Source organism: Garra rufa, chromosome 22, assembly GCF_049309525.1.
Source record: "Garra rufa chromosome 22, GarRuf1.0, whole genome shotgun sequence".
NCBI classification, from domain to species: domain Eukaryota; kingdom Metazoa; phylum Chordata; class Actinopteri; order Cypriniformes; family Cyprinidae; genus Garra; species Garra rufa.
This window is the reverse complement of record NC_133382.1, coordinates 26,094,609-26,120,360: the sequence shown is the minus strand read 5'-3', so window position 1 is coordinate 26,120,360 and position 25,752 is coordinate 26,094,609. Positions and strand designations below refer to the sequence as shown.

Sequence of the window (25,752 nt, the reverse complement as noted above, 5' to 3'; positions counted from 1 at the left end):
CGGTTTCTGTTATGAGAGAAGCTTTCTGTTTATTTTATGGACTGAGTTAAATCCCATATCACTAATTTCTAAAATGATAGAACAGATTTAAGACTCCTTGCTAGACACAATGTGGATTTTATTGCATTTGCTGAGGCAAACTAACACTCAATGCACAGAGATGTCAGACTCTCTGTATAAATCTCTTATATTTTCTCCCATAAATCCCTTATGCCTCCTCTAGGATTGTTTGTTTTTGCTCAGATCTTTTCTGCAGCATCTTCTTTCTTTTGCTGTGTCGGATTGCAGTGGTAAACAAACACTGTTTTATCGAAAAATGAAGCTGTTTTACTCAGTACGGTCAACCGGGGCTTTTTTTTCCCATTTTATACTTGTCATGTTATACCATAGGTTTTTGCGAAATCTGATAAGCCTGTAAGTCTGGTTCTGTGATGTATGATTGCAATATCCCCATCCTGACGGCTCACGAGACAACAGTTAATGGGGACACGCCATCACTGGCAAAGTGGGAAATTGAAATGTACTGCATCTAATGAAGGTGCTTTACCATTCTGTCCTTGAAAAGAGCTATTTTAGATGTGCTCAAGATTATTCATCTGGACAAATAACAAAGAAATACAGTTTACATACACCTTGCAGAATCTGCAAAATGTTAATTATTTTACTAAAATAAGAGGGATCATACAAAGTGTGTGTTATGTTTTATTTAGTACTGACCTGAATGAAATATTTCACATAAAATACATTTACAAATAGTCCACAAGAAAAAATAATAGTTGAATTTATAAAAATTACCTCATTCAAAAGTTTACATACAGTACACTTGATTCTTAGTACTGTATTGTTACCTGAATGATCCATATAGTTGTTTATGAGCGCTTGTTCTGAACAGTTAAACTGCCTGCTGTTTTTCAGAAAAATCCCACAAATATTTTTTTTTTTAGCATTTTTGTGTATTTACAATGTAACAATGACTATGATTTTAAGATCCATCTTTTCACACTAAGGACACTGAGGGACTCATATGCAACTATTACAGAAGGTTCAAACACTCACTGATGCTTCAGAAGGAAACGCAATGCATTAAGAGCCAGGGGTAAAAAACTTTTTTGTAATTTAAAGATCAGGGTAAATTTAACTTATTTTGTCTTTTTGGAAACATGTCAGTATCTTCTGTAGCTTTTGAAGGGCAGTACTAAATGAAAAAAATCTTCATTCTGTTCAAAACCCCCAGCTCTTAATGCATTGTGTTTCCTTCTGGAGCATCAGTAAGTGTTCGAACCTTCTGTTATAGTTGCATATGAATCCCTCAGTTGTTCTCAGTGTGAAAAGATGGATGTCAAAATCATACAGTCATTGTTGGACAGGGCTCAAATACACAAAAATGCTGAAAAGCCAAAGAATTTGTGGGACCTGAAGGATTTTTCTGAAGAACAGCAGGCAGTTTAACTGTTCAGGACAAACAAGCGACTCATGAACAACTATCACTAAACAAAAAGCAACAGTATCAACCACAGTATTAAGAATCAAGTGTATGTAAACTTTTGAACGGGGTAATTTTCATAAATTAAACTATTATTTTCTATTGTGGACCATATGTAAACATATATTTTATGTGAAATATCTTATTCAGGTCAGTACTATATAAAAAATATCATGCATTGTGTATCATGCCTCCTATTTAGATAAAATAATTACCATTTTGCAGATTCTCAAGGTGTATGTAAACATTTGACTTCAACTGTATATAAAAATACCAGAAAAAAACAACACTTTAGAACAACAAAGTAGCAATATTTTGTCAGATTTTTTTTAACTGGCGCTCTGACAACATAATTGAATCAGTTGTTGACTTGAGAACACCTGCAATTAAAGTTAAATTTGCAAATGAATCATTAAAGGGATAGTTTTCTCAAAAATGAAAATTCTGTTAATAATTACTCACCCTCATTTTGTGGTTGAAAACCTTTGTTCATCTTCTGAACATAAATTGTGATATTTTTGACAAAATCCGAGAAGGAATTGTTAAATAAAAATATTATTAGTATTCTTGTAGCTTCATAAAATTAAGGTTGAACCACTGATGTCACATGGACTAATTTTAATGATATCCTTACTACCTTTTTAGGCCTTGAACGTGGTAGTTACATTGCTGTCTGTGCAGGGACAGAAAGCTCTTGAATTTAATCAAAAATATCTTAATTTGTGTTCTGAAGATGAATGAAGGTCTTACAGGTTTGGAATGACATGAAGTGACTTTAAGTATTGTCTTAAGCCAGTAAGCAGCCATTTAGCAACCACCCAGAAAATCTTTGTAACCACATAACAACACTCAGAACATTAGCAAATGCAAAGCAGCACCCTTATGTTGCACCACTCGCATTTTATTCTGAAAATATAAAACATTTTGTAAGTATTACAGCAGTTAAACGTAAAGGCAGTGACAGCTGCAAAAGGAGCCTTGCTGTTATTTGGCTGAGAAAGTGGCAGCACCCCAATATCTATCCCAGACACAACACACACACACACACTAGTCCAACAATCTGCCAGAGGACACAGAGAAGATGGAAGCTTCCATCACCAAGTCTATGGTTTGCCAAGCACATGGTATTGATTTATGAAAATGGCTCCTTCGTGTCTTCCTCCCCCACCGTCTCGTGGGGTTGTCTGTGGTTTGGAGCTTTTGTGTATGCATTTAACTCTGTCACATACCCTGACCGTGATTCTGTCCTGCCAGTTTGTGAAATTGTGTGTGTTGAGGGATTGTGGGATTTGCCTGCCTGCCTGCCTCTCTGATTAATGATAAGTCACCTCACATTCTGTCAGCCATCTGTAATTGCTGTTTGACACCTGATGGCACATCTGAATAGATTCTGCTAGAATTTCTTTGTCCCGTTTTCTGCGGGGTGAGAGATTCAAACAGCCTCTTTTTATTCATTTTTACATTTCGCCTCAATAAAGAAGCTATTTGCACGGTCATTAAAAGACGTAGATCTTATCTTGTCACACTCATTCTTTTTAATCACATTTTTTCAGCAGCCCTGAAAAGAAAATTAAAAAGGAAAAAGTGATAAACACTGGGGTTTGATTGAAAGATTTATGCTTTAATTATTTATAATGTCAGACTTTTTGTCTTGACTTTTCCAGTTTGGCTTTGATGAGTGTGTAAATCTGCTGTGGAGAGGCGGTATTGTGCTGGGTTTGTTAAACGCTGACCAGACAAGCTGACTAGGGGGGGGCGGGTTGAGTAGAGGTCCTGTTATTGGCCTGATTTACCCACATTCCCCCGGGTGTCGTCTACTACCACTATCCTCTCTAAAAACAAACACAGACCGTCTGTCCGCCCCACTGTTTAAGCATTTCCAATGTCATCAGCATGGACAGTGTGAATTTGCGGTCGACATCAACTGTCTAAATTAGCATAAACACAATTTGAACAGCTCAGGCTGCTTTCACTCAGACATTCTGCTATTTTGGTTATGAATGAAATGAAGTAGTTTTTATTAGATATTTGCAACATTTATTTCTTAATTGGAACTTTTTAATCAAATGTAAATTCATGTTTTAGTCACATTTTTTTGGTTAACGGATTAGTTCACTTCCAGAACCAAAATGTACAGATAATTTACTCACCCCCTTGTCATCCAAGATTAATGTCTTTCTTTCTTCAGTCATAAATAAATTGTTTTTTAAGGGAAACATTTCAGGATTTTTCTTTATATAGTGGACTTCTATGGTGCCAGTGAGTTTGAACTTCTAAAATGCTGTTTAGATGCTGTTTAGAGGGTCTTATCTAGCGAAACTCATGGTTATTTTCTTTTAAAAATGTAAAGTTTATACACTTTTTAACCACATGCTTGTCTTGTCTAGCTCTGTGATGCACATGCGTACTATGTGTATACGGGTTCATGACAGTTAGCGTATGCCAAAAACTCATTTTCTCCTCCAACTTCATTGTATTTTTTTGTGAAGGGCGTTTGACCTTCTTTGCACGTTCACTTTGTAAACACTTCTGCAATGATGTAGGACAATTTTGAAGTTTAGAGCACTTTTAAGCTGCCTTGAAACTGCATTTTGGAAGTTTAAACTCACAGGCACCATAGAAGTCAACTATATAGAGAAAATTCCTAAAAACTCCCACAGATCATGTTTTCAGGCCATTTTAAATCTTATTTTGACGTAACAAAGTGGTTATATCTAAGTGTGTGAGTTGTTTACTTAATTTGTTTAATTAGTCTTCCCATTAACACCATTATGTTGTTCATTCAGATTGATTTGCAAATGCAGGACATGCATGAACACGAGGCAGGATTTATCGCATGAACCAATCACAGCCAGTCATATCCAGTCCTACCGTGATGGAGGCATTGCCTCCTCTCACGTGACTTTCCCCCGTTCATTTTCAACAAAATGAATGTTAAAACTTGAGAGAGAGAGAGAGAGAGAGATGTGGAATCTTGCTGGTGATGCTGTTTGACAATGTTTCTTTAGAAAACGAATCAGTTATACACTTTTTAATGTTATCTTTTTTAATATTGGCATTGTTTTATTTTTGTACAATGAATTTTTTTCTCATTCAATATTTTGAAGAGACACTGCCTCCCTTGCCTCCCCGGAGAAAATACTTCTGATACATACATGTATATGAAGGGAGTTGTTTCTGCAACTCAATTTAAATTTACATGCATTTACTGGCTGTACATGTCTTGTAGTCAAGAATGAATTCAGAATCGTTTTCACCCCGTTGAACAGAAACAATGAAAAAACACCTGTTCAGACGTTTAGCCTGACAAAAAACATAGGTTATGCAATAAGTATTTCCTTTTTTATGTAATATGTTAATACTGTTTGACATTAGAATTGCAAATTATCATCAGCTTCATTTCAATCCACTTTAGAATCAAAAAAAGCAATTGTAGTTAAAGCACATTTCAGAGTGTTTTAAATCCAGAAAGCAAATCTCAGAAACATGCAGCATTGTAAAAATTTAAAATTGACCCTTCAACCTCTATTTAGCAAAGCTAATTACCATTATGCACTCGATAATACATCACAATTAATGCCTAATCAATAATATCAATAAGTTATTCTCTGAATTGCGCTACATTTCTTTCAGACTGATTGATTGGTTTGTGTTTAGACATGACAAGTGTACATCATGTACATCACTCAGTTTGGTGATGCTGGACCTCTGGTAGCAGATTTGCTGAGTATGAATCTGGAGCCTTGCTGTTTCTTCACTCCTCTGCATTAGTCATACAGTTACGTTACGTAATGGGTTCAGCCACTGTAGCACAGCCACTCAAAGGCAAGCTCTTCCTTGAGGTCAGTGCTAGCACACAGGCAAAACCTAGAGACCATGTAGGGATACTCGCCCACATTACAGTGCAGATTTTACACTGAATTTTAATCTGAATACAGTGTAATACATGCTTGCAGCATCTTCTGAGACAGTTCAGGTCATCCTCAAAATATTTAAGATAGTATTATAGAAAATGGACCACATGTTTAACCACATGTTCATAATGCCATATTTGCCAGACAAAAGGCTCCTTTCACTTCTTCCCACCTAAGTCAATGTAAAGTGGATTCAACATATGGTTAGGATTTTTACTGAGTACTGAGCCACTCAAACTGCTCCCCTGAGGTCCATTATCATCTATTATTGATGTCTAAGACAGGCCTTACACCCTCTGAAATGCACTTTGGGTGCCACAGATCAGATTATATGTGTCATTAGAGAGTCTAGCTATATTCCACACAGGAGCAAATGTGTTATATATGGCATCATGGTATATTGTATCTCTACCAGGGGTATTCTCATACACAAATAAACAACATAAAAATTGCTATATTTAGACTTGAAGTAACGGAAATACTTGAATTGTGCATCTGGATGCAAGAAATAAAGGTAACTGAATTCAGTTACAGCTTAAAAATAGACTTTATCAGGTTACAGTACATTTTGTACAGCTTAGTGTTTCCTTTTTTAAAGTTGAAAGTCTAAAATTGAAATGTATTTCAAATGTATAAAAATATTTTTTCATGTTATATACAGTGAAGGAAAAAATGATTTGATCCCCTGCTGATTTTGTACATTTGCCCACTGACAAAGAATGGTATTAATGGTAGATTTTTTTGAACAGTGAGAGAAATCCAGAAAAATGCATTTAAAAAAAGTTACAGATTGATTTGCTTTTTAATGAGTGAAATAAGTATTTGACCCCTTTGCAAAACATGACTTAGTACTTAGTGGCAAAACCCATGTTGGCAATCACAGAGGTTGGCCACCAGTTTTGCACATATCTCAGAAGGGATTTTGTCTCACTCCTCTTTGCAGATCCTCTCCAAGTCATTAAGGTTTCGAGGCTGACATTTGGCAACTCGAACCTTCAGCTCCCTCCAAAGGTTTTCTATGGGATTAAGGTACATGGCCTCGTCCGTCATCCCTTTGATGCGGTGCTGTTGTCCTTACCCCCAAAGCATGTTTCCACCTCTGTGTTTGATGGTGGGGATGGTGTTCTTGGGGGTTATAGGCAGCATTCCTTTTCCTCAAAACACGGCGAGTTGGGTTGATCCCAAAGAGCTCGATTTTGGTCTCATCTGACCACAACACTTTCACCCAGTTCTTCTCTGAATCATTCAGATGTTCACTGACAAACTTCAGATGGGCCTGTACATGTGCTTTCCTGAGCAGGGGGACTTGTGAGAGTTGCAGGATTTCAGTCCTTCACGACGTAGTGTGTTACCAATTGTTTTCTTGGTGACTATGGTCCCAGCTGCCTTGAGCTCCCGTGTAGTTGTGGGCTGATTCCTCACCGTTCTCATGACCATTGAAACTCCACGAGGTGAGTTCTTGCATGGAGTCCTAGACTGAGAAAGATTGACAGTTATTTTGTGTTTCTTCCATTTGCGAATAATCACACCAACTGTTGTCACCTTCTCATCAAGCTGCTTGGTGATGGTCTTGTAGCCCATTCCAGCCTTGTGTAGGTCTACAATCTTGTCCCTGACATCCTTGGACAGCTCTTTGGTCTTGACCATGGTGGAGAGTTTGGAATCTGATTGATTGATTGCTTCTGTGGACAGTTGTCTTTTATACAGATAACAAGCTGAGATTAGGAGCACTCCCTTTAAAAGAGTGCTCTGAAACTCAGTCCTTACCTGTATAAAAGACACCTGGGAGCCAGAAATCTTGCTGATTGATAGGGGATCAAATACTTATTTCACTCATTAAAATGCAAATCAATTTATAACTTTTTTGAAATGCTTTTTCTGTTTTTTGTTGTTGTTGTTGTTGTTGTTGTTGTTGTTGTAATAATTCTGTCTCTTATTGTTCAAATAAGCCTACCATTAAATTTCTTTGTCAGTGGGCAAACATACAAAATCAGCAGGGGATCAAATGAAGTCCTCACTGTATATTTATTGTAGAGTCAAATTTAAATTGAGTCAAAAAGGCATATTGGCAAATAGTTGAGGCTTGAGATTTAGGTTGCAATATTATGTCCTTTCACACTCTGTCACTCTTTCACACAGGTGTGGCGTGGGACACTGGCCAGAATGCGTTACCGCCGTATGCGTGCCGCCCTCATCATCATCCGGGCGTACAGAAGATACAAGGTGAAGTCGTACATCCGCGAGGTCAACCGGCGCTTCAAAAACGTCCGTGGCATGAAGGATCACGGCAAACATGTGAAGTGGCCCACACCGCCCAAGGTCTTGCGCAAGTTTGAGGAGGCACTGAGGAACATCTATAACAGGTCAGAGTTGCAGAGGAACACAGGAAGTGGATAGGCTCACTGGTGCTCCGTGTGACTCATGGGGTAGTCATATATGACTCCAGCTGTGCTGCATTTACGTCAGCCATATGGCGGGGAACACAGTATGGTCTAATGTTACCATAACAATGTAATGTCTCTGACTCACTCTGATGCTTTCAACTCTTTATCATTGTTGGACAAGAAAATGTTTTTTTTTCTTTTTGCTATGGGCTTGTGTGTTTCTTGGGTCTTTAAGTAAGGAAAGGCTCTCTTGCAATCAACAGGGCTGTTGTTGTTGCCTGAAGCACTTATTGATCTTTGGATCAAAGTCTTGCTGGAGATCTATTCACAAGAGCCTTAACACAGCTCTGACCCTGAAAACAATGCAGAAAACAGCCCGAACATCAAAATAATATTACTGGTGTTTAGATTTCTAGTAACAAAGCTAACGTATGATCACTTTTAAAAAAGTAAAAGCATTTTTCAATACAGCTTATTATCAGCATAACAGCTTGGGTGGATCTACCTTAAGTTTACATGAATTTCATTATTTCTCAGCAAAATCAATTTGCTTTTAAATTTTAATTTTGAATTCTGTATTTCTAATGTGGTTTCATTATGTGACCTTTTAGCTACAGTGTATATTATACTGTATCAATTCCAATTTATGTTGCAGGAAATGGCTTTGTGTTTGATATTTATTTAAATCTATTTTAGATGGTGGGCCTGGACGCTCATTAAAGACCTGTCTCCAGAAGAGACGGTGCAGATCAGGGCTAAAGTGGCCACATTAGAGTGTCTGAAGGGGCAGAGAGCAGATCTCGGACTGCAGAGAGCCTGGGAGGGCAACTACCTGGTTAGTGTTTAAAACCATCTGGTTGAAAAATAAATTATAATATATTTAGTTTACTATGTTGAACACAAACTTTGTTTCTGTTTTTAGAAAAAGGACAGTCCTGGGACAGCATCTTCCTTTACTCTTGTTTCCAGTGATCTGCAGAGGAAAGATAAGTTCATGAGAGTCCTCTTCTCCTGCAATGTCCGCAAAGTATGTCCTTCATTATATTCGAATCCTCTATGACTGACAGTTACTTGAATTATTGCTCCAGTATCAGATGTTTGCTTTGCATGTAATGCTAACCCATGCAATATTACTGTCTCAACAGATCAATCGCTTCAATAAAGCAGAGGACCGTGCATTGCTCATTACTGATCGCCACCTCTACAAAATGGACCCTGTCAAGCTGTACAAGCCCATGAAGAGCATCCCACTCTATAATGTAAATATCCACCTTCTTGATATCATAAGTTGCATTCACACAGTAGCAGAATATGCTTGTCAGTGGTATTTGGAGTGCAAATACAGTTTATAGTGGTTAAAGAAATTAGCAATCACAATTTATTATTTTTTCATAAGTTGCAACTAAATTTTAAAAATGGTTGCTTCTGCTTATATCTTTCCAGGTTTGATAAATTCTATTTTAATCTGTAAACCTGAAACATTTCATCCTGAGCTAAAATATTGTCTTTTCATTCATGGTCACTTTACATAATGTAGCGCTACACTAAATTATTTTTCCATTTTGTTTGAAGTGGCTCAGGTTAAACCCCTTTGTATCAGGGATTAGCTTTACAAGGGTTTAGACCTGTAATGCTGACTTTTTTACTGCTTGAGCACTTGAGCACTATGTATTTATTTATTCTTAGTGAATGATTTAGTAAATATATTTTATCAGTAAACAATAGTGATATCTGTGTTTTTGAATGTATACATATACACTACAGGGTTGATACAATTTTTAAAATGTTTCTGAAGTCTCATACTCACCAGGGCTATATTTGATCAAAAATATAGTAAAAATGTAAGTAAAAATGCTGTAATATTTTGAAATATGATTATAATATAAAGTAACCATTTTCTATTTGACTATATTTTAAAGGGAACCCTGGGTATGGCTTAATGTAGCATAAATGTCTTTTGCTGAAATATGTAGTAGAAAGCTCCACATAGTTTCATACATATTTTGGACTATGAGGCACCATTATTTCAGTGACATAAAATGGTTGCACTCAGTGAGCTACTGGTGCTACCTTTTGCTAATTTTACCGCAACACAACTCGGAATACACAAAAAATAAAATACTGATACGATCGCCACAGCTACTGAAAGAGCTTACAGGTGGCTATAGATATAAATGTAGGCTTAAACCAAATGGTATATCATCAATTTTTCACCACATTTAGTCTAAACGCCCCAGGATATCGAGTGAAATCCATGCTGAGAAACTCCATCAGTGGCTGTGGTGTCATGACAAGCGTTGGCAGGTTTACATCCCACCAGGATGGCATCTAGCATTTCTTTTCTCTGCCATTTGTAAGCTTCTTCATTAGCTGTGGTCTATTAAAAGCCTCAAAGGCATCAGGGCTAAAGTGGAAAGAACAAAGACGCACGTCTTTAGAAAATTGTATACGTCTACAGGTATCTTCCCATTATTTTCTCCTCTTCTTATCACTAGGGAAGCAGTGAAGACTTACATCGCTTCTCTTGTTGCCCTTCGACTGAAAATTACAATCAAAAAAGCACAATTGTGGCATTGTAACTAAATAACATTAGTCTTTCATGGGTTTTCTACTATGTATTACATATTCTACTACGTAAGAGACATCATTAACATTATATTGAGCCATACAAGTCTTAATATTGTAATTTATTCTTGTAATAGGAAAGCTGAATTTTCATCAGCTATTGCTGATAAAATAAATAATCAATTAAATAATTTTTTTTGTAATAATAATAATATTAAAAATAGTTGTGCTGCTATATTTTTTGTGGAAACCGTGGTACATCATTGCAAAAAAAATCTGTTAAATTCTTTCTTAACTTGTTAACTTTCTATTCATGTATTACTAAAATGTAAGACTTTATTGTCACTTTTGTTCAATATAATGCATCCTTGCAGAACAAAAGTATTACTTTCTTTCACAAATTTGTATTAAATTAATTAATCTAATTTAACGACAATGCGACAATGAAAGTGACACAATTAAATTTATTGACCACGTTCAATTCAATACATTTTCTCATGTAACTTAAACATAAAAGGGACATTAAATGTGTAGTGGGTCAAATAATAAATGGTTTATGTTTGTAAATCTCTGGTTCCTTTTTGGATGCTGGAAAAGAGCAGTTAACATCTCTTGATTTGGTAAAGGTCACCACCCAGCTGAACCTTCCCTGCCCCTCACATTTATTTATTGCTCCAGTGTCACAGAACGCACAGGTCAGGGAAATGGCTAGAATGATTTATGTGACAGCTAACACCTCAAAGACAAAAGCATATCAAGGACACTGATTGCATTATTAAATGGCTGGGCTGGAACCTTGTCCTAGAAAAAACATTACGGAGATATTATCCAAAAAATAAATAAATAAACACCACGTTAATCTCCTCCCCCCCAAACAATCCACTCTGTAACTCAGCTACGCTCCTCCTCCTTCATCCATCTCCTTCTCCGCTGTTGTCATGCCAACATCCCAGGGGATGGGGTTGTCATGGTGACGGAGCGGGAGGGGAGATCAGCTGATGTCTAGTATCGTTCCGGCATGTGCACAAATTTGCCTCCTCGGTGTGTTCCTTCTGCTCGGGCTTGTGTGTGTCTTCACACTTCCATAGGCTTTCTTTGTTTTGTTTTCTTTGTGCTCCTATTGAAATCTCTATTATCTCTATTATAGACCTTTTTATGTTTCTGAATGCTGTTTGTTTGGGTCATTTATCTCAGCATCATAAGAAGAAAGGATAATAAAATTGCCTATTATTGCTATAGAAAGAGAAAAAACCTTATATTATACCTTATAGTGCACAAAATCCCACCGCATAATTCTTACATAATGAATCTTTGACTAAACAGCAGGAGCAGTACAGTTTCTTCAATCACATCCGAACACAGGAAGTCAGTGCTAATGTGACTCATTCCCTACCGATTAGAGAGACCAAGGTTGCCTGATCCATATTTCCACAAGCATTATGTGGATATCAGGATACCACAGCTTGTTCTGGCCCGGTCATCGGTGTCATGTTTGACTGCTCGCATTTGTCTTTCATAACTGGTCTTTAAATATTTACTCATAAGTGACAAATTGCTCATATCCGGCATCTCATAATGACCATATTATCATTTGAACCTAATTTGGTCACACCAGCTGTCGCCATCCTGTTCTTTTTTCTGTGAGACCATCACCAAGGTCTTAGACGGGGTAGAGATGGTTCCCATCCAGCCGAGGTTTAGTTTAAGATAAATGAGGGTGAGATAAATGGTATTGACAGTGTGGTGTAGAGTCCTTGGTTTCTTAATCTATTCAGCTAGTGATTTTTGCCTGAGAATACTTAACCACGGGGGAGTCAGTACTCTCGATTTTCCCCTTGCCGTTAGCTGTTTTACCCTATAGCCTAGACTGTGTTTGTTGAACCCTAGCCCTTATCTGGGTGAATAAGATGAGGATGAAAGACAAAGAAATTTTACCTCAAGGAAACGGAACTGAATTTTCAATCGTTTCAAGTGTCTCGTGATAAGAGCAGTTGTGTATGGAGACTTGCTTTTGTGTTAGGGTCAAAAGGATGTCTGGAAGTTTAATTTTAAAATGAGTTCTTGGAAATGTAATCTTTTTATTTATGTTGGTTTCTAGATATTTTTGAAGAACATTTATAAAAAAAAAATTTTTAGACTAAAAGTGGTGACCATGAAAATAAAAACTTATGCCTGTACACATACAGCCTTTTAATTTCACATTTTTTCCAGGAACCTTTTCAAACATGTTTTTCAGAGCAGCTGAAAAAATAATTCATTTTTAAATTATGAATGTTTTATATTTTTTTCCCCGATTTTGCCAACCTGAGCTTGCCTCACAATTTCAATAAAAGATTATTTATTTATTGTGGCTTTTTATTTTTTAAGAGACTTGGTGGCCAGTCTCTATAGGGTTCCTTTATATTTTTGCCCTCTGTTATGTATTTCTTGTCAGATTGCAGCTTTTTTAATTATTCTTTTATTTTTATTTTTTTATGTTTTTTTTTTTTTTTTTTAAGTATGTTCTGCTCACCAAGCCTGCATTTATTTCATCCAAAGTACAGCAAAAACAATACAATTTTGAAATATTTTTACTATTTAAAATAACTCTTTTCTATTTTTTACATATTTTAATATGTAATTTATTCCTGTGATTTCAAAGCTGAATTTTTAGCATCATTACGCCAGTCACATTAGAATGATTTCTAAAGGATCATGTGACACTGAAGACTGGAGTAATGATGCTGAAAATGTAACTTTAATTACAGAAATAAATTACATTGTAAAATACATTCAACTACAAAGCAGTTATTTTAAATAGTAAAAATATTTCACAATATTTCTGCTTTTGCAGTATTTAAGATCAAATAAATGCAGGCTTGGTGAGCAGAAGAGACTTATTTAAAAACATAATTAAAAAAAAAGTTATCATGAGCCTCACGTTTAATTATTGTTTTGAACAGTGTTTTTATTGTTAACTAAACCTATTTAAAAATTGTTCATTGAAATAAAATGTATAATGTAAACTAAAACATACATACAACTACTAAAACATACTAAAATTAAACAGAAATAAAATTAAAATAAAACTGAAAATAGAAAAATGTAAGCTAATTTAAAATATTAATAAATAGAATATAAATCACTGTATACTAACATACAACTGGTTCTGAAGGTCATCTGCTCCGGAAGTAGCAGTGTGTTTCACCTTGTTCATTGTAACACAATAAATTATGATTTGTTCCCACACCTCGATGTACAAACAGATGTGTAATGTTTCCTGCGAGTGCACCTCCAAAACCCAGGGCCCTTGTTTGCAGGTCCGCGATAATGAGAACTAAATTATAGCAGAGCTTATTAGTGCATGCTGGCCTGCTGTGTGTCTGTATGAGTGCTGTTTTAACTCGCATCGCCCTTTCTTCCTGTCTCAGGTGACCGGAGTGAGCATTTCCCCTGGGAAAGACCAGCTGGTCGTCTTCCACACCAAAGACAACCGGGACCTAATCGTGTGCCTGCAGGGCATGGTGCCAGCGGGGGACAGCCGCATCGGAGAGCTGGTTGGGACCCTGCTCAGCCACTTCAAAAGGTGACACCAACAGGGGGCACTCCTGAGAGCGATTTGGGAGAGATAGCAGGACTCTGGGGACGGGGCCAGGGCACATAAGGCTAAGAGTGCCAACCGTGATAATTCATCCACTCTCTTGTATGCGGTGCCAGTTTAGGGCGTTTAAGGACAGAGCAGCCAGCTTAGCCCTGTCGGATTGGAACCCCCTATGGCTTTTTCTGAAGCGGGAGAAAAATGTGTGTCTTCTAGATTTGAGAGCTACTTTAGGCTTCCTAGAATTTGCCAAATGATTGCACAAAAGCTGAGGATGGTACAGAGAGGAGATACAATATGTTCCGCTTGATGTTTGCTAAATTATGCCCTGGTGTGTCATACTTTGATGGCTGAGGGGTTCCACTTCCTGAAATCGACTGGCGGTAGACAGTATAACAGGCCGTTTGATGATTTTGTATGGCTTATGAATCAGAAAAATGAGATGGACTCTAAAGGTTATCTCTGGAAATATAAAGTGTGTGTCTGTTTGTGTACTGAGATTAGAGGAAAGCCAAGAGATACGGGTAAGATGGGGGCAGTCTGAATGAAAGTTTGCATTTTGTGTGTGTGTTTTTGTAAACAAATGAGCCTAGCTGACAGAGCCGATTATGATTTAAAACAAACACACCATAACAAAATTCACTCAAAGTTTCCCTAAAAATACCCCTTTAAAGGAATAGTTCACCCAAAAATAAAAATTCTGTTTTAATTATCACCCTCATGCTGTTCCAAACCCGTGAGATGTTCATCTTCGGAACACAAATGAAGATATAGTTTTAAAGGTGCCATAGAATGCATTGAAACAATATTTTAAATTGTTCTCTGATATCTACATAGATCGGGACTATTGCGTAATAGTCGGTGTTATGTTGGAATTGGCCTATTTTTCGGTGGTCTTTTGCAAACACCAGAATTACATAAGGAGGAGGAAATGGTGGTGTTTGAGACTCATGGTATGTCATGTCCATGTACTGAACTGTTATTATTTAACTATGCCAAGGTAAATACAGTTTTCCATTCTATGGCACCTTTAATAAAATCCGAGAGCTTTCTGATCCTGCATAGACGGCAACGCAACTACTATGCTCACTGCTCAGAAAAGTAGTAAGGACATGGATAAAATAGTCCATGTGACATCTGTGGTTCAACCTTAATTTTGTGAAGGTTGTGGTAATCTCATGAATGCATGTCAAAGACTGACATAGAAGAGAAGAAATTGTTGAATGAAGTATTCTCGTAGCTTTATAAAATTACAGTTACGAGAAAATTTCCTACTGCCAATACATGCACCGATACGGTGCTGTGAGTGTTTAAAGGGTTAGTTCACCAAAAAAAAAAGAAAATTAGCCTATGATTTACTCATACTCAATGCATCCTAGGTGTATATGATTTTCTTCTTTCAGACGAATGCAATCGGAGTAATATTAAAAATTGTTCTGGCTCCTTCAAGCTTTATAATTTAGTGGGCGAGTGTTTCTCATCATCAGTCCAAAACAAGTCCAATAAAGCACATCCATCCATAATAAAAAGTGCCTCACATGGCTTCAGGGGGTGAACAAATGCCTCTTGTAGAGAATGCATATTTGTAAGAAAAATATTCATATGTAAAACATAATAATCACTTTAATCTAGCTTGCTCTAACAATTGTACATGGATGCAGCTCCGGACCGACGTTGGCATTGCTTATGTGCCTGCGAGGCTCGCGGAAACCAACGTTTGTTTTCAGGAGCAAAGTAACTTTCCTGATTTTGTCAAAGTAAACCCATTCTCCTCTTGGCTTATATCGAAATCCTCCAACGTTTTTCTTTACAAATCCACCAATGACCATTGTTTTGTTTTTATCTCTTCACTGCGTGTCCGCGTTCAGTACTTCTGAGTAGCGCGTGCGCAACGCAGACGTCCTACGTCATTGTTAGCACAAGCTAGATTAAAGTGATTTATTATATTTTAAGTATGGATATTTTTCTTAAAAAACACATTAATTAGCTACAGGGGGCCTTTATTCACCCCCCAGTGAGGCACTATATATTATGGATGGATGCACTTTATTAGATATGTTTTGGACTGATAAAGAGAAACACCCACCTAGGGCTGGGCGATAATTCGATAACGATAATTACCACGATATAGTTTTTTTTTTTTTCTCTCTCTCGATAAAACGATAATGACAGTTCGATAAGCGCTCGATAATGTTTACACACTATGCGTAACGCTGCGCAGGCATTTTGCTGCCCGCACTTCCGGATGCCGCACGCAGTAATTAGTTTACAGCCACAGGGCTCTACAGTGAGACCATTTCACTCGCATTTGCGACTAAAAATTACTACGTGCGACTGTAAAAAAAAATATTTAGGAGCACCATGTGCGACTGACCCCATCAGCATATTTGGGTTTGCGTTGAGGGGAGCTTCAAAGGTTTCTACGTGTTTTTGCAATGCTGAGTAATGTATCACAGACATATCTCACGAATCCTTTCATAAATAAAGTGTAGAGAGAGTGTATATAAGAGACTGATTGTGCAGTAAAGAGAGCGTCGTTGTTTATAATAGAGCTTTGTGATATCGCGAACTAAGATGAGTGACAGCTTTTAATAATTTTTAAGGGAGTTTGTAAATGAGATATTGATCTTATGCAGCAGTTAAATAAACAAGAAGTTATTAAGTGACTTACATTGTCTGACTACAATTTTGCTCTATTTCATCGTCAAAAGTAATCTGAAACATGTCACAACTGCGCGCATCTCCATTCAAACACAGCGGTGTTTCGTTTATGAATGAAACGTGCGTTTTTAAACGAATCTAGTGAAATGATTCAATTTCCCATTCATAAAGAGAGTCACTTGCTTTATTCCCGAATGAACCATCCGTTCGAACGAATCAAATGAATGATATGATTCAGTAATTAAATCAGTGTCTTACCGCCACCTGCTGGCAGATCTGTTCAACTATTTTAATCTTTAATATTTCTGTATTCAAAATGTTTTATTTAAAACATTAATCTCAACATGAATTTATGATAATTTTGATTGCACTCATGTCACCTCTGAGCCTCATTAAACATATGAAAAGGTAAAAACAAAGGTAAAAAACAAAATTCCCCTGTAAATCACTTTGAGGAGTCAAATATCACATCATAATAGGAAGGCGAAATTTTTTTTATCAGAGTTTTGATTATTGTTTAGAATGTGGTCCTAAATTTTTTAGGTTAGCAAGAAAAGTAAGCGTAGAGCACTGACCCATTATTTTTTTTATGTATATTTATATTTTTTTATTTATACAAAATGTGTTAAATCAGCTGCACAAAGGGATTGGCATGCTGAAAAGATTTGTCTATTCTTATTTTTGTTGAATGATAAATATAAATAAAAATCACTGTGCATTTACAGTCAGAGCTTGTGTTGTATCATATTACAGTTCTTATTTTTTTATAAAAACGTTTTATATATATTCTATTAATATTAATAATATTGTATTCTATTGATGTTGATTTTACTAGTAATATTCTAATCTGTATTCTACCTCAATTGATCATTGTTTGGAAAGTATTTGTCATGTTCTGACAATAAGCCATAAATAATAATTAACTGTCTAGTTTTTCTTTCATTCAGGAGTAAAAATCTGCCTTTAAAATGGATAGATATAAAGATTTGACATTTATCGTGATAATTATCGATATCGACTGATATGAAAAAATTATCGTGATAATTTTTATTGCCATATCGCCCAGCCCTATTGCAGGAGCCAGGACAATTTTTGATATAACTCCGATTGCATTTGTCTGAAAGAAGGAAGTCATATACACCTAGGATGCATTGAGGGTGAGTAAATAATGGGCTAATTTTAATTTTTGGGAGAACTAACCCTTTAAGACGTACTGTAGCATATATAATAACCCGTAGCCGGTTATACAGGTGGAGCTGGGGAGGTAGAGGGTTTCAGAGAAACTCTAAAAGTATACTGCAAAACTCTCTAGTGAGTTTTAAGCAGCAAGCTCTTTGGCTGCATATGCAACAAGAACTAGTCAGCTTGTGCCAAATAGTCTAACGCTGCAAATATCATCAGTTATGCTAACGACCCTTCAGCCTGCGCCATCTAGAGTTTCATGGCAGAACTTAACATTGATTTAATCCTTCATCAATTTCATAGTGCATTGTGCAATGTGTTCTAGGCCAGACAGATGAGGTTTGTAGCTTGACTACAAAAACAACTGTGCATGTAAACGTACTGAGTGATATCGACTTGCCTTATACAGATGCTTCACTGCTTTTTCTGTAAATAAAGCCCCTGTATCCCCCAAGCCGAGTGTTTTTTAGAAAACACCTTGCTAACGTTTCGCTGCTAATGACCTGCAGCCGTAAGCTCTCTCTGGGTCCATCCATCAGCATGATCCATTCACTGAACAAAAGGCCAGGCTCTGAGGCTGCTGTATTCTGCTGCTTTCCTCTCCCTGTAGATCTGTACTTAACCTTTATCTCTCCTCTGCTGTCCTGCACAGCAGCCTGAGCACTAGCCACCGCAGAGAAGGCTGTTCCTTACTCTCTCAGTTCACTTCAACAGTGACGACTAGGAAAGAGCTTGTGCAGCAGCTTTTGAGAACTAGTGGTACAAAAATTGTAGTCTGTTTAAATCATTTTCAATTAAACTGAATCTATCACATTATGATGTTGCTGTTAAGCGAGTTAGGATCTCTGGGCATGTTCTGCTGAGGTTTGACACTGAACTGGTTTGACTTTTCTGCCAGAGTGGCTTTACGGGAAAACTGCAGACATAACTGTTTCTCCTGTGCTATGAATAGACCGGAAGAACATCTCATGTATTGAAAATCAGTCTGACTGGCACAGTCTGTACCACATGCGAGTAAAATTGTAACCCTCTTATCTGCATTAAGAATGTTGTCAACAAAGTCTCTGAACTCATTCGGCTCTGCATAAATAGAGAGGATTATTTCTCTAAGTGCCCACTTTCTCTCTCAACATTTTTATTTTTCTCTGAGACTTGATTTGTGTTGATCCTACACCATCATTTGTCATATCTCACTTTGTCTACATAGGCAGCATTGAACCTATTCATACAAATTGCGCACTGCGTGTGAAGATAATTTACCTAAAAATGAAAATTCTGTCACTCACCCTCATGTCGTTCCAAACCCGTAAGACCTTTGTTCATCTTTGGAACACAAATTAAGATATTTTTAATAACATCCAAGAGCTTTCTGACCCTCCATAGACAGCAAGGGAACTGACACGTTCAAGGCCCAGAAAGGTAGCAAAGACATAGTTAGAATAGTCGATGTGACATTACATTACTGTAATTTTATGAAGCTACGGAAATACATTTTGTGCGCAAAGAAAACAAAAATAACCATTATCTGTGCTCTCGGATTTCATCAAAAATATTTTAATTTGTGCTTCGAAGATGAACGAAGGTCTTAAGGGTTTGGAATGACATGAGGAAAAATTGGGAATTTTGAAAAATTCATTTATACAGTTAGTAGTTGCATGAAAAAAAAAATATATATATAGTTTGGGATCAGTAAGACTCGTTGTTATTACATATAAATGTTATTACAATGTAAGATAATGGTTCTATTTTAATATACATAAAAAAAAATTCCTGTGATGCAAAGCTGAATTTTCATTAGCCATTACTCCAGTATTTAGTGTCACATGATCCTTCAGAAATCATTCTAATATGCTGATTTATTATTAGAATTATCTGTATTGGCAACAGTTGTGCTGCCAAATTTTTTTTTGAAAGCTGTGATACTTTTTTCAGTATCCTTGCTGAATAAAATAAATAATTTCTTAAAAAAAAAACAAAAAAACAATTTACTGACCACAAACTTTTGAACAGTAGTGTATATTGTTAGAAAAATATATATATTTTAAATAAATCCTGTTCTTTTTAACTTTTTATTTATCAAAGAATCCTATTTTAATACTAAAAAGTATTACGGGTTTCAAAACAATATTAAGCAACACAACTGTTTCCAGCACTGCTAATAAATCAGCATATTAGAATAATTTCTGAAGGATCATGTGATGGTGAATAGATTTTTAATGTATATTAAAATAGAAGAATGTTATTTTACATCATAATAATATTTCTCAATATTATTTTTCTGTATTTTTGATCAAATAAACCTTTAGGAGCAGCCTTTAGGAGTGTGTGTGTGTGTGTGTGTGTGTGTGTGTGTGTGTGCGTGTGTGTGTGTGTGTGTGTGTGTGTACCTGGTATTCATCACGTTGTGGGGACCAAATGTCCACACAAGGATAGGAATACCAGTAGATTTTGACCTTGTGGGGACATTTCTTAGATCCCCATGAGGAAACAGGCTTATAAATCATGCACAATGAGTTTTTTTGATGAAGTAAAAGTGTGCACAATCTCCTGTGAGGGCTAGGTTTAGGTGTAGGGTAGGTGTAGGGCGATAGAAAATACGGTTTGTACAGTATAAAAACCATTACGCCTATGGAATGTCCCCATAAAACATGTAAACCCAACATGGGTGTGTGTGTGTGTGTGTGTGTGTGTGTGTGTGTGTGTGTGTGTGTGTGTGTGTATACACTACCAGTCAAACGTTTGGACACACTTCCCCATTCTCTTTGACTGGTAGTGTGTGTGTATGTGTATATATACATCCACAGAGTACAGCTTACTCTATGGAATTTAATTGTGAACAAACAGGTTGTTTACATTTATACTTGAAGTCTAACATGTTGAAATCATTTCCTTCCTCAATAATGGTAAATGAATAACATAATAAATATTGATGTTGTATGATATGGCAAAAAATATGAATGATCATTATTGATGATAAAATGTTTGGCCATATAGCCCAGCCTAAGTTTTAAATGCCATCAGAGTGAGTACATAATAACATAACTAGAGTTTGTTAACTATCCCTTTAAAATGCTCCCTGTGAAGTCTCAATATTTCTTTCATCCTTCTCTACTTTCTCTCATCTTTTCCAGCGTAGCGATGTAGGAGATTAAATATTTAAGGTTGTGTGACTGCAGCTTTATTTTTAACCAGGCTCTTCTTCATTGGCATGCACGGCACACAGGAAGCACTGCACCTCTTTCTCTCTACAGAGGGAATACCTCATTGCTCCAGCCATCACACCTGCCTTTAAGCATTATTCAAAGAGTTTCAAACTACAGCCCGACGGAAACACACCCACACATACCCAGCCCGATATGCGCACACACTCAAACACATCTGTCTGCATCACTGTAGCCATCACTCATCCTGTCAGAGATATCAAGCAGCGCTTCACTCTTGCACTAAATAGAACGTGTGAAGACCCGGGTCAGGATTAGCTGGACTATTTTGAGTCTTAAGGTTCTGTTGACTACTTTGTTGCAGGAAGAAAAGTCCTCAGTCTCCATCATTAGCCTATGTAACTCTTTCAAATGAGGGAATTCCACTGTGAGATGCCAACTCCAGTGTGTTTGTGTAATCTGTTTAAATTGGGCTCGAAACAAAGGTGTTGGTGTCAGCTCTGCTAGTGTCTCATCTGAATGAAGACCCTTGTCTCTATTGATCACTGTGGCTTGAACTAAAAGGCTCTGTGAAGTTAAATGAAAGAGTTCTCTACAGGAATTCATTAAGTCTGTCTGCTTTTAACACTTCTCTGAAGGAATGAATAGTGCCTTTTGGACTCAAATCCTGTTTAAAAGCTCCTGGGAGAGTAAGCAGGGGTTTGGATGGATGTCTGAGTGACTGTCGTTTCTGAACCTCTGACATCATTATAGCGTTAAGGATTCGGGGTCAAAGACTTCAGGCGGTAGGAGAGCAAATGGGGGGCTTTGCATCTTCCTCTGACTGTAATTATATATTGACATGCATATAGAAGGTCAATAGGTCATTGAAAATCTCATTGACAGTAATCACTTACTGATATTAAATCATCCTTCAGGTTTGGTCTTTTTTTGGCTTTAGGGATTCGCTTTATTGCCTCCATGTGCACCGCTAAAATCTAGATGATCAATCTTTTATCTCTTTTTTTTTACTCTCTCAACTCAGCAAAATCACATGCCATTACTCTCTATTGATCCCAACTTGCTCTTTCTTTCTGTGTGCTTAATACCCAGAGTGCCTCAGAATGACCTCCATACCCTCGCTAACAAAACTGGGCCAGATTCCAATCTGCACTTCTCTGTAATGCTGTTAATGTGCAGTGCTGCAAAGGAGTGGAGACAAAGAGTCTGAATGTGTGTGTGTGTGTGTGTGTGTGTGTGTGTATATGAGAGAGGGGGAATTTACAGCAATCCCTATAGTGATCCAGTAGTATTTCTGAGGTTGATACCTGATTGCTATCCACCTTAGTTTTACCGTAAGAGTGGGCGCAGCTATTTGTAAATTGTATGGGTCTGGCTTTCAGTCTCATCACATTCAGCTATTTTTAGCTGTACAAAACAGCTTGTTTATATTGCAAATTGGTGTATTTCACTGTATTATTTAATGTATTGTCTTAATTATGAACACACTGGTTTGTAGTGCAAACCGTCTTACCGTTTACTGCACATTGTTATTCTTCTCATTATTTTCCTATAGTGGATAATAAACCGGAAGTCTCGCCTATAGGCTTACCTCTGCGTTAAAGAATAAGGTGGATAGGCATGATGGCATAGGGATCATGGTGGCTCTGGACACTTCCTTACTTCCCCTTTTTGTGCAGAGTAACACATTAAATCAAACCCCAGTTTTGTTTTGTTGTGAATTGTTTTCAGAAGATATAATTAAGTAATTGATAGAGATATGTTGATTTAAGCTATACCGGAAAATGCCATCGTTTTGTCCTTCCTGTGAACTTTTGAGAGGGAAGCAAATCAGTTAAATAAATTTGGGTTGACATGCTTCATGTGTGACAAAGACTGACAAGGTCTTGTCACATTACTAAGAGTGAAGACAAATCCGCAGTTCTGAACACTAAGCTCATTTTGACAATTATAATAACAGCTTATCACTTTCTATTATTAAAATGCAAAACTAAAATCTAAATAAACTAAATAAATGTAAAAAAAAATCTAGTTTTAAAATAAATTAATATTAATGTTTGTATAGCAAGGATGTATTAAATTAATCAAAAGTGACAGTAAAGACATTTATAATTTTCCAAAAGATTTACATTTCAAATAAATGCAGTTCTTTTGAACTTTTAATAATCAAAAAAAAAAAAAAAGTATAATGGCTGCTGCAAACATTTTAGCAGCACAGCTATTTGCAAAATTAAATAATAATAATAAAATAATTTTAAGGCACCCAATCAACATATTAGTATGATTTCTGAAGTATCATGTGACACTGAAGACTACAAAAGACCACCACTGAATAAAAAATAAGGTCATTGCGAGTTTTTCTCACAATTCTGACTTTTTTTTTCTTGAAATTGCGAGTTTACGTCCTGCAATTTGAGAAAAAAAGTCAGCCAGATTTAATAGAAATGTGCAATTCTGAGTTTTTTTCTATTCCAACTGTGTGTTATAAAGTCAGAATTGTGAGATAATAACACGTTTTTGACTTTTGTCTCTCAAATGTGAGTTCTAACAATTCTTTTTTTTCTTGCATTTCTAATTTCTATCTCACTTTTCTGACATTTTATCAGAATTGTGAGTTATAAACTTTCTTTTGTGAGTTAAGTCCAATTCTGAGGGGGGAAAGACTGATATGTTCTTAGAATTGCGAGTTTATATCTCACAATTCTGATGTAATAACTCACAATTGCATGTTATAAAGTCAGAATTGTGAGATATAAACTTGCAACTGTGAGGAAAAAAAATCTGAATTGTGACTTTATTTCTCAAACTCAGAATTCTGACTTTTTCCTGACTCCGCAATTTTTTTTTCTTGCAATTGGGAGCTTATATCATTATATATTCTGGATTAATTTCTCAGATTTGTTTAAGTTTATATCTCACAATTCTGACTTTATAACTTCTAAACAACAACAAAAAAAAGAAGTCAAGATAAAAGTCGAAATTATGTTTTTTTTTTCAGTGGCAGAAACGGGTTTCCATAAAACACTGGAAGAATGACTGCTAAAATTTAGCTTTGTCATCACAGGAATAAATTACATTTTAAAGTATATTAAAATAGAAAATAGCTATGTGTTTTGATCAAATTAATGCATCCTTACTATATAAATATTAATAATACATTATTTTTAATTTATTTATTTTTCACTTTTACTGCCTCTCCCCAAAGCCTCTCAAATGTTTGTATCCCCCAGGATACAAAAAACTTTTTAGAGTTAAACCTATATTGTCAATATAGAAAACACCAAATATGACAATAATACAAATGTTTTTCCAGACAGTAATTTGTGCAGCAGCACTCTTCATTCTTTATAAATCAATAACTTTAAGAGGAGAGTTTTAGAGAAGAGGCATAAGTGAATTTCCTTCATTGATGGGATCAGATTTCCATTTCCAAAGATGCTTGCTAGCTTAAGTGTGTGTTATAGCGTCAGTGTAATGAGAAGCGGGCATGATACAGCATAGAGCTGAGGCAGGAAGCTGCTCTGTGCCTAATGTGCTGGATTATAAATGCACACAATAATGTGAACGTTTTTTCAGGCCTCATTAGTCTGTTTGCCAGCGACTTTGGTCGAGGTGCTGGCTGCAATCATTGTGTCCTTCAGCAAGGTCGTCCTTCATGCTGAACGCTTTTCCAGGCTCCAAATGGTCACCTCTCATTTGTCCCTCTAGTTCTCTAATTTTTCTTTTCCGTCTTCTGTTTTGTCCACCATTATTTCTCTCAGCCTCCACTAGTTCTCTTTCTCATTCCATCTCTATCTGTTTCTCTTTTCCTCTGTATTTCTCACCTCACCTCACTCTCGCTGCTGCAGATGCAGTTCCCATAGCAACTAGACGATCCATGTCTGTCTGATATTTAGTCCATTAGTTGGCCTGCCGGTTTAGAATACTAATGAGTGAAAGAGAGCGAGAGCAAGGATTCTCTAAATAGCTCCATTTGCCTGCCCTTTCAAGGTAAAGGCTGCTATGAATTGCCTGTTGCAGTGATTATACTGAAATTCGTATGTAAATGAGTCACTTACAGTAGCCTGCAGAGGGAAAACTCATTTCACCCCATCTGAGCGAAACGAAAAAGCTGGAATTCGCAATCTTTGATGTGCTTACACGCACAGTCAACTCTCTGCATTTGTTCATTAGTCAGGTGTAAATTCATGTTCCACTTTCCTTTTGATTTTTGCACAGTTTGCAGGTTGAGGGAATATGGAACCTTTTATGCTGCACTATCAATACAAAATAAACATTTCATATTTCATTTCATTTTAAGTGAGGAGTTAATAAAATTAGTTTTTTTATAGAATGTAAATGCAGTTCAAAAATACAGTAAAAACTTTACTCACCCTCTGGTCATTCAAGATGTTCATGTCTTTTTTTTCAGTCGTAAAGAAATTATATTTTTTGAGGAAAACATTTCAGGATTTCTCTCCATATAGTGGACTTCTATGGTGCCCGCAAGTTTGAACTTCCAAAATGCAGTTTAAATGCAGCTTCAAAGGGCTCTAAACAATCCCAGGCGAGGAAGAAGGGTGTTATATAGTGAAACAATCGATTTTCTAAAAAAAAAATTAAAATGTATCTACTTTTTAAACCTTAAATGCTCGTCTTTGTCTAGCTCTGCGTGTATTCCGGTTCAAGACAGTTAAAGGATAACTATTGCCAAAATGCAACCTGGGCTGTTTTTTTACTGTAAGCGAGACAAACTTATATCTAAAAGCATAATTACGACAAACGAGCCGTTTTTGAGATTGACCGTGATTTCGTTTTGTGGTCAATGGCCGGTGAATGGGAGTTC

At 36.5% G+C, this 25,752-nt stretch overlaps 1 protein-coding gene across 1 annotated transcript in view; it reads left to right on the top strand.

Moving 5' to 3' along the window:
* myo1d (myosin 1D) overlaps nt 1-25,752 on the top strand; it is a 126,434-nt gene that overhangs the window by 82,610 nt on the left and 18,072 nt on the right. Inside the window, exons 17-21 of the mRNA XM_073828070.1 lie at nt 7,537-7,760; nt 8,478-8,616; nt 8,704-8,808; nt 8,927-9,040; nt 13,757-13,911. Of these exons, the coding sequence (XP_073684171.1) occupies nt 7,537-7,760; nt 8,478-8,616; nt 8,704-8,808; nt 8,927-9,040; nt 13,757-13,911 (737 nt within the window). The remainder of the gene's footprint in view (nt 1-7,536; nt 7,761-8,477; nt 8,617-8,703; nt 8,809-8,926; nt 9,041-13,756; nt 13,912-25,752) is intronic.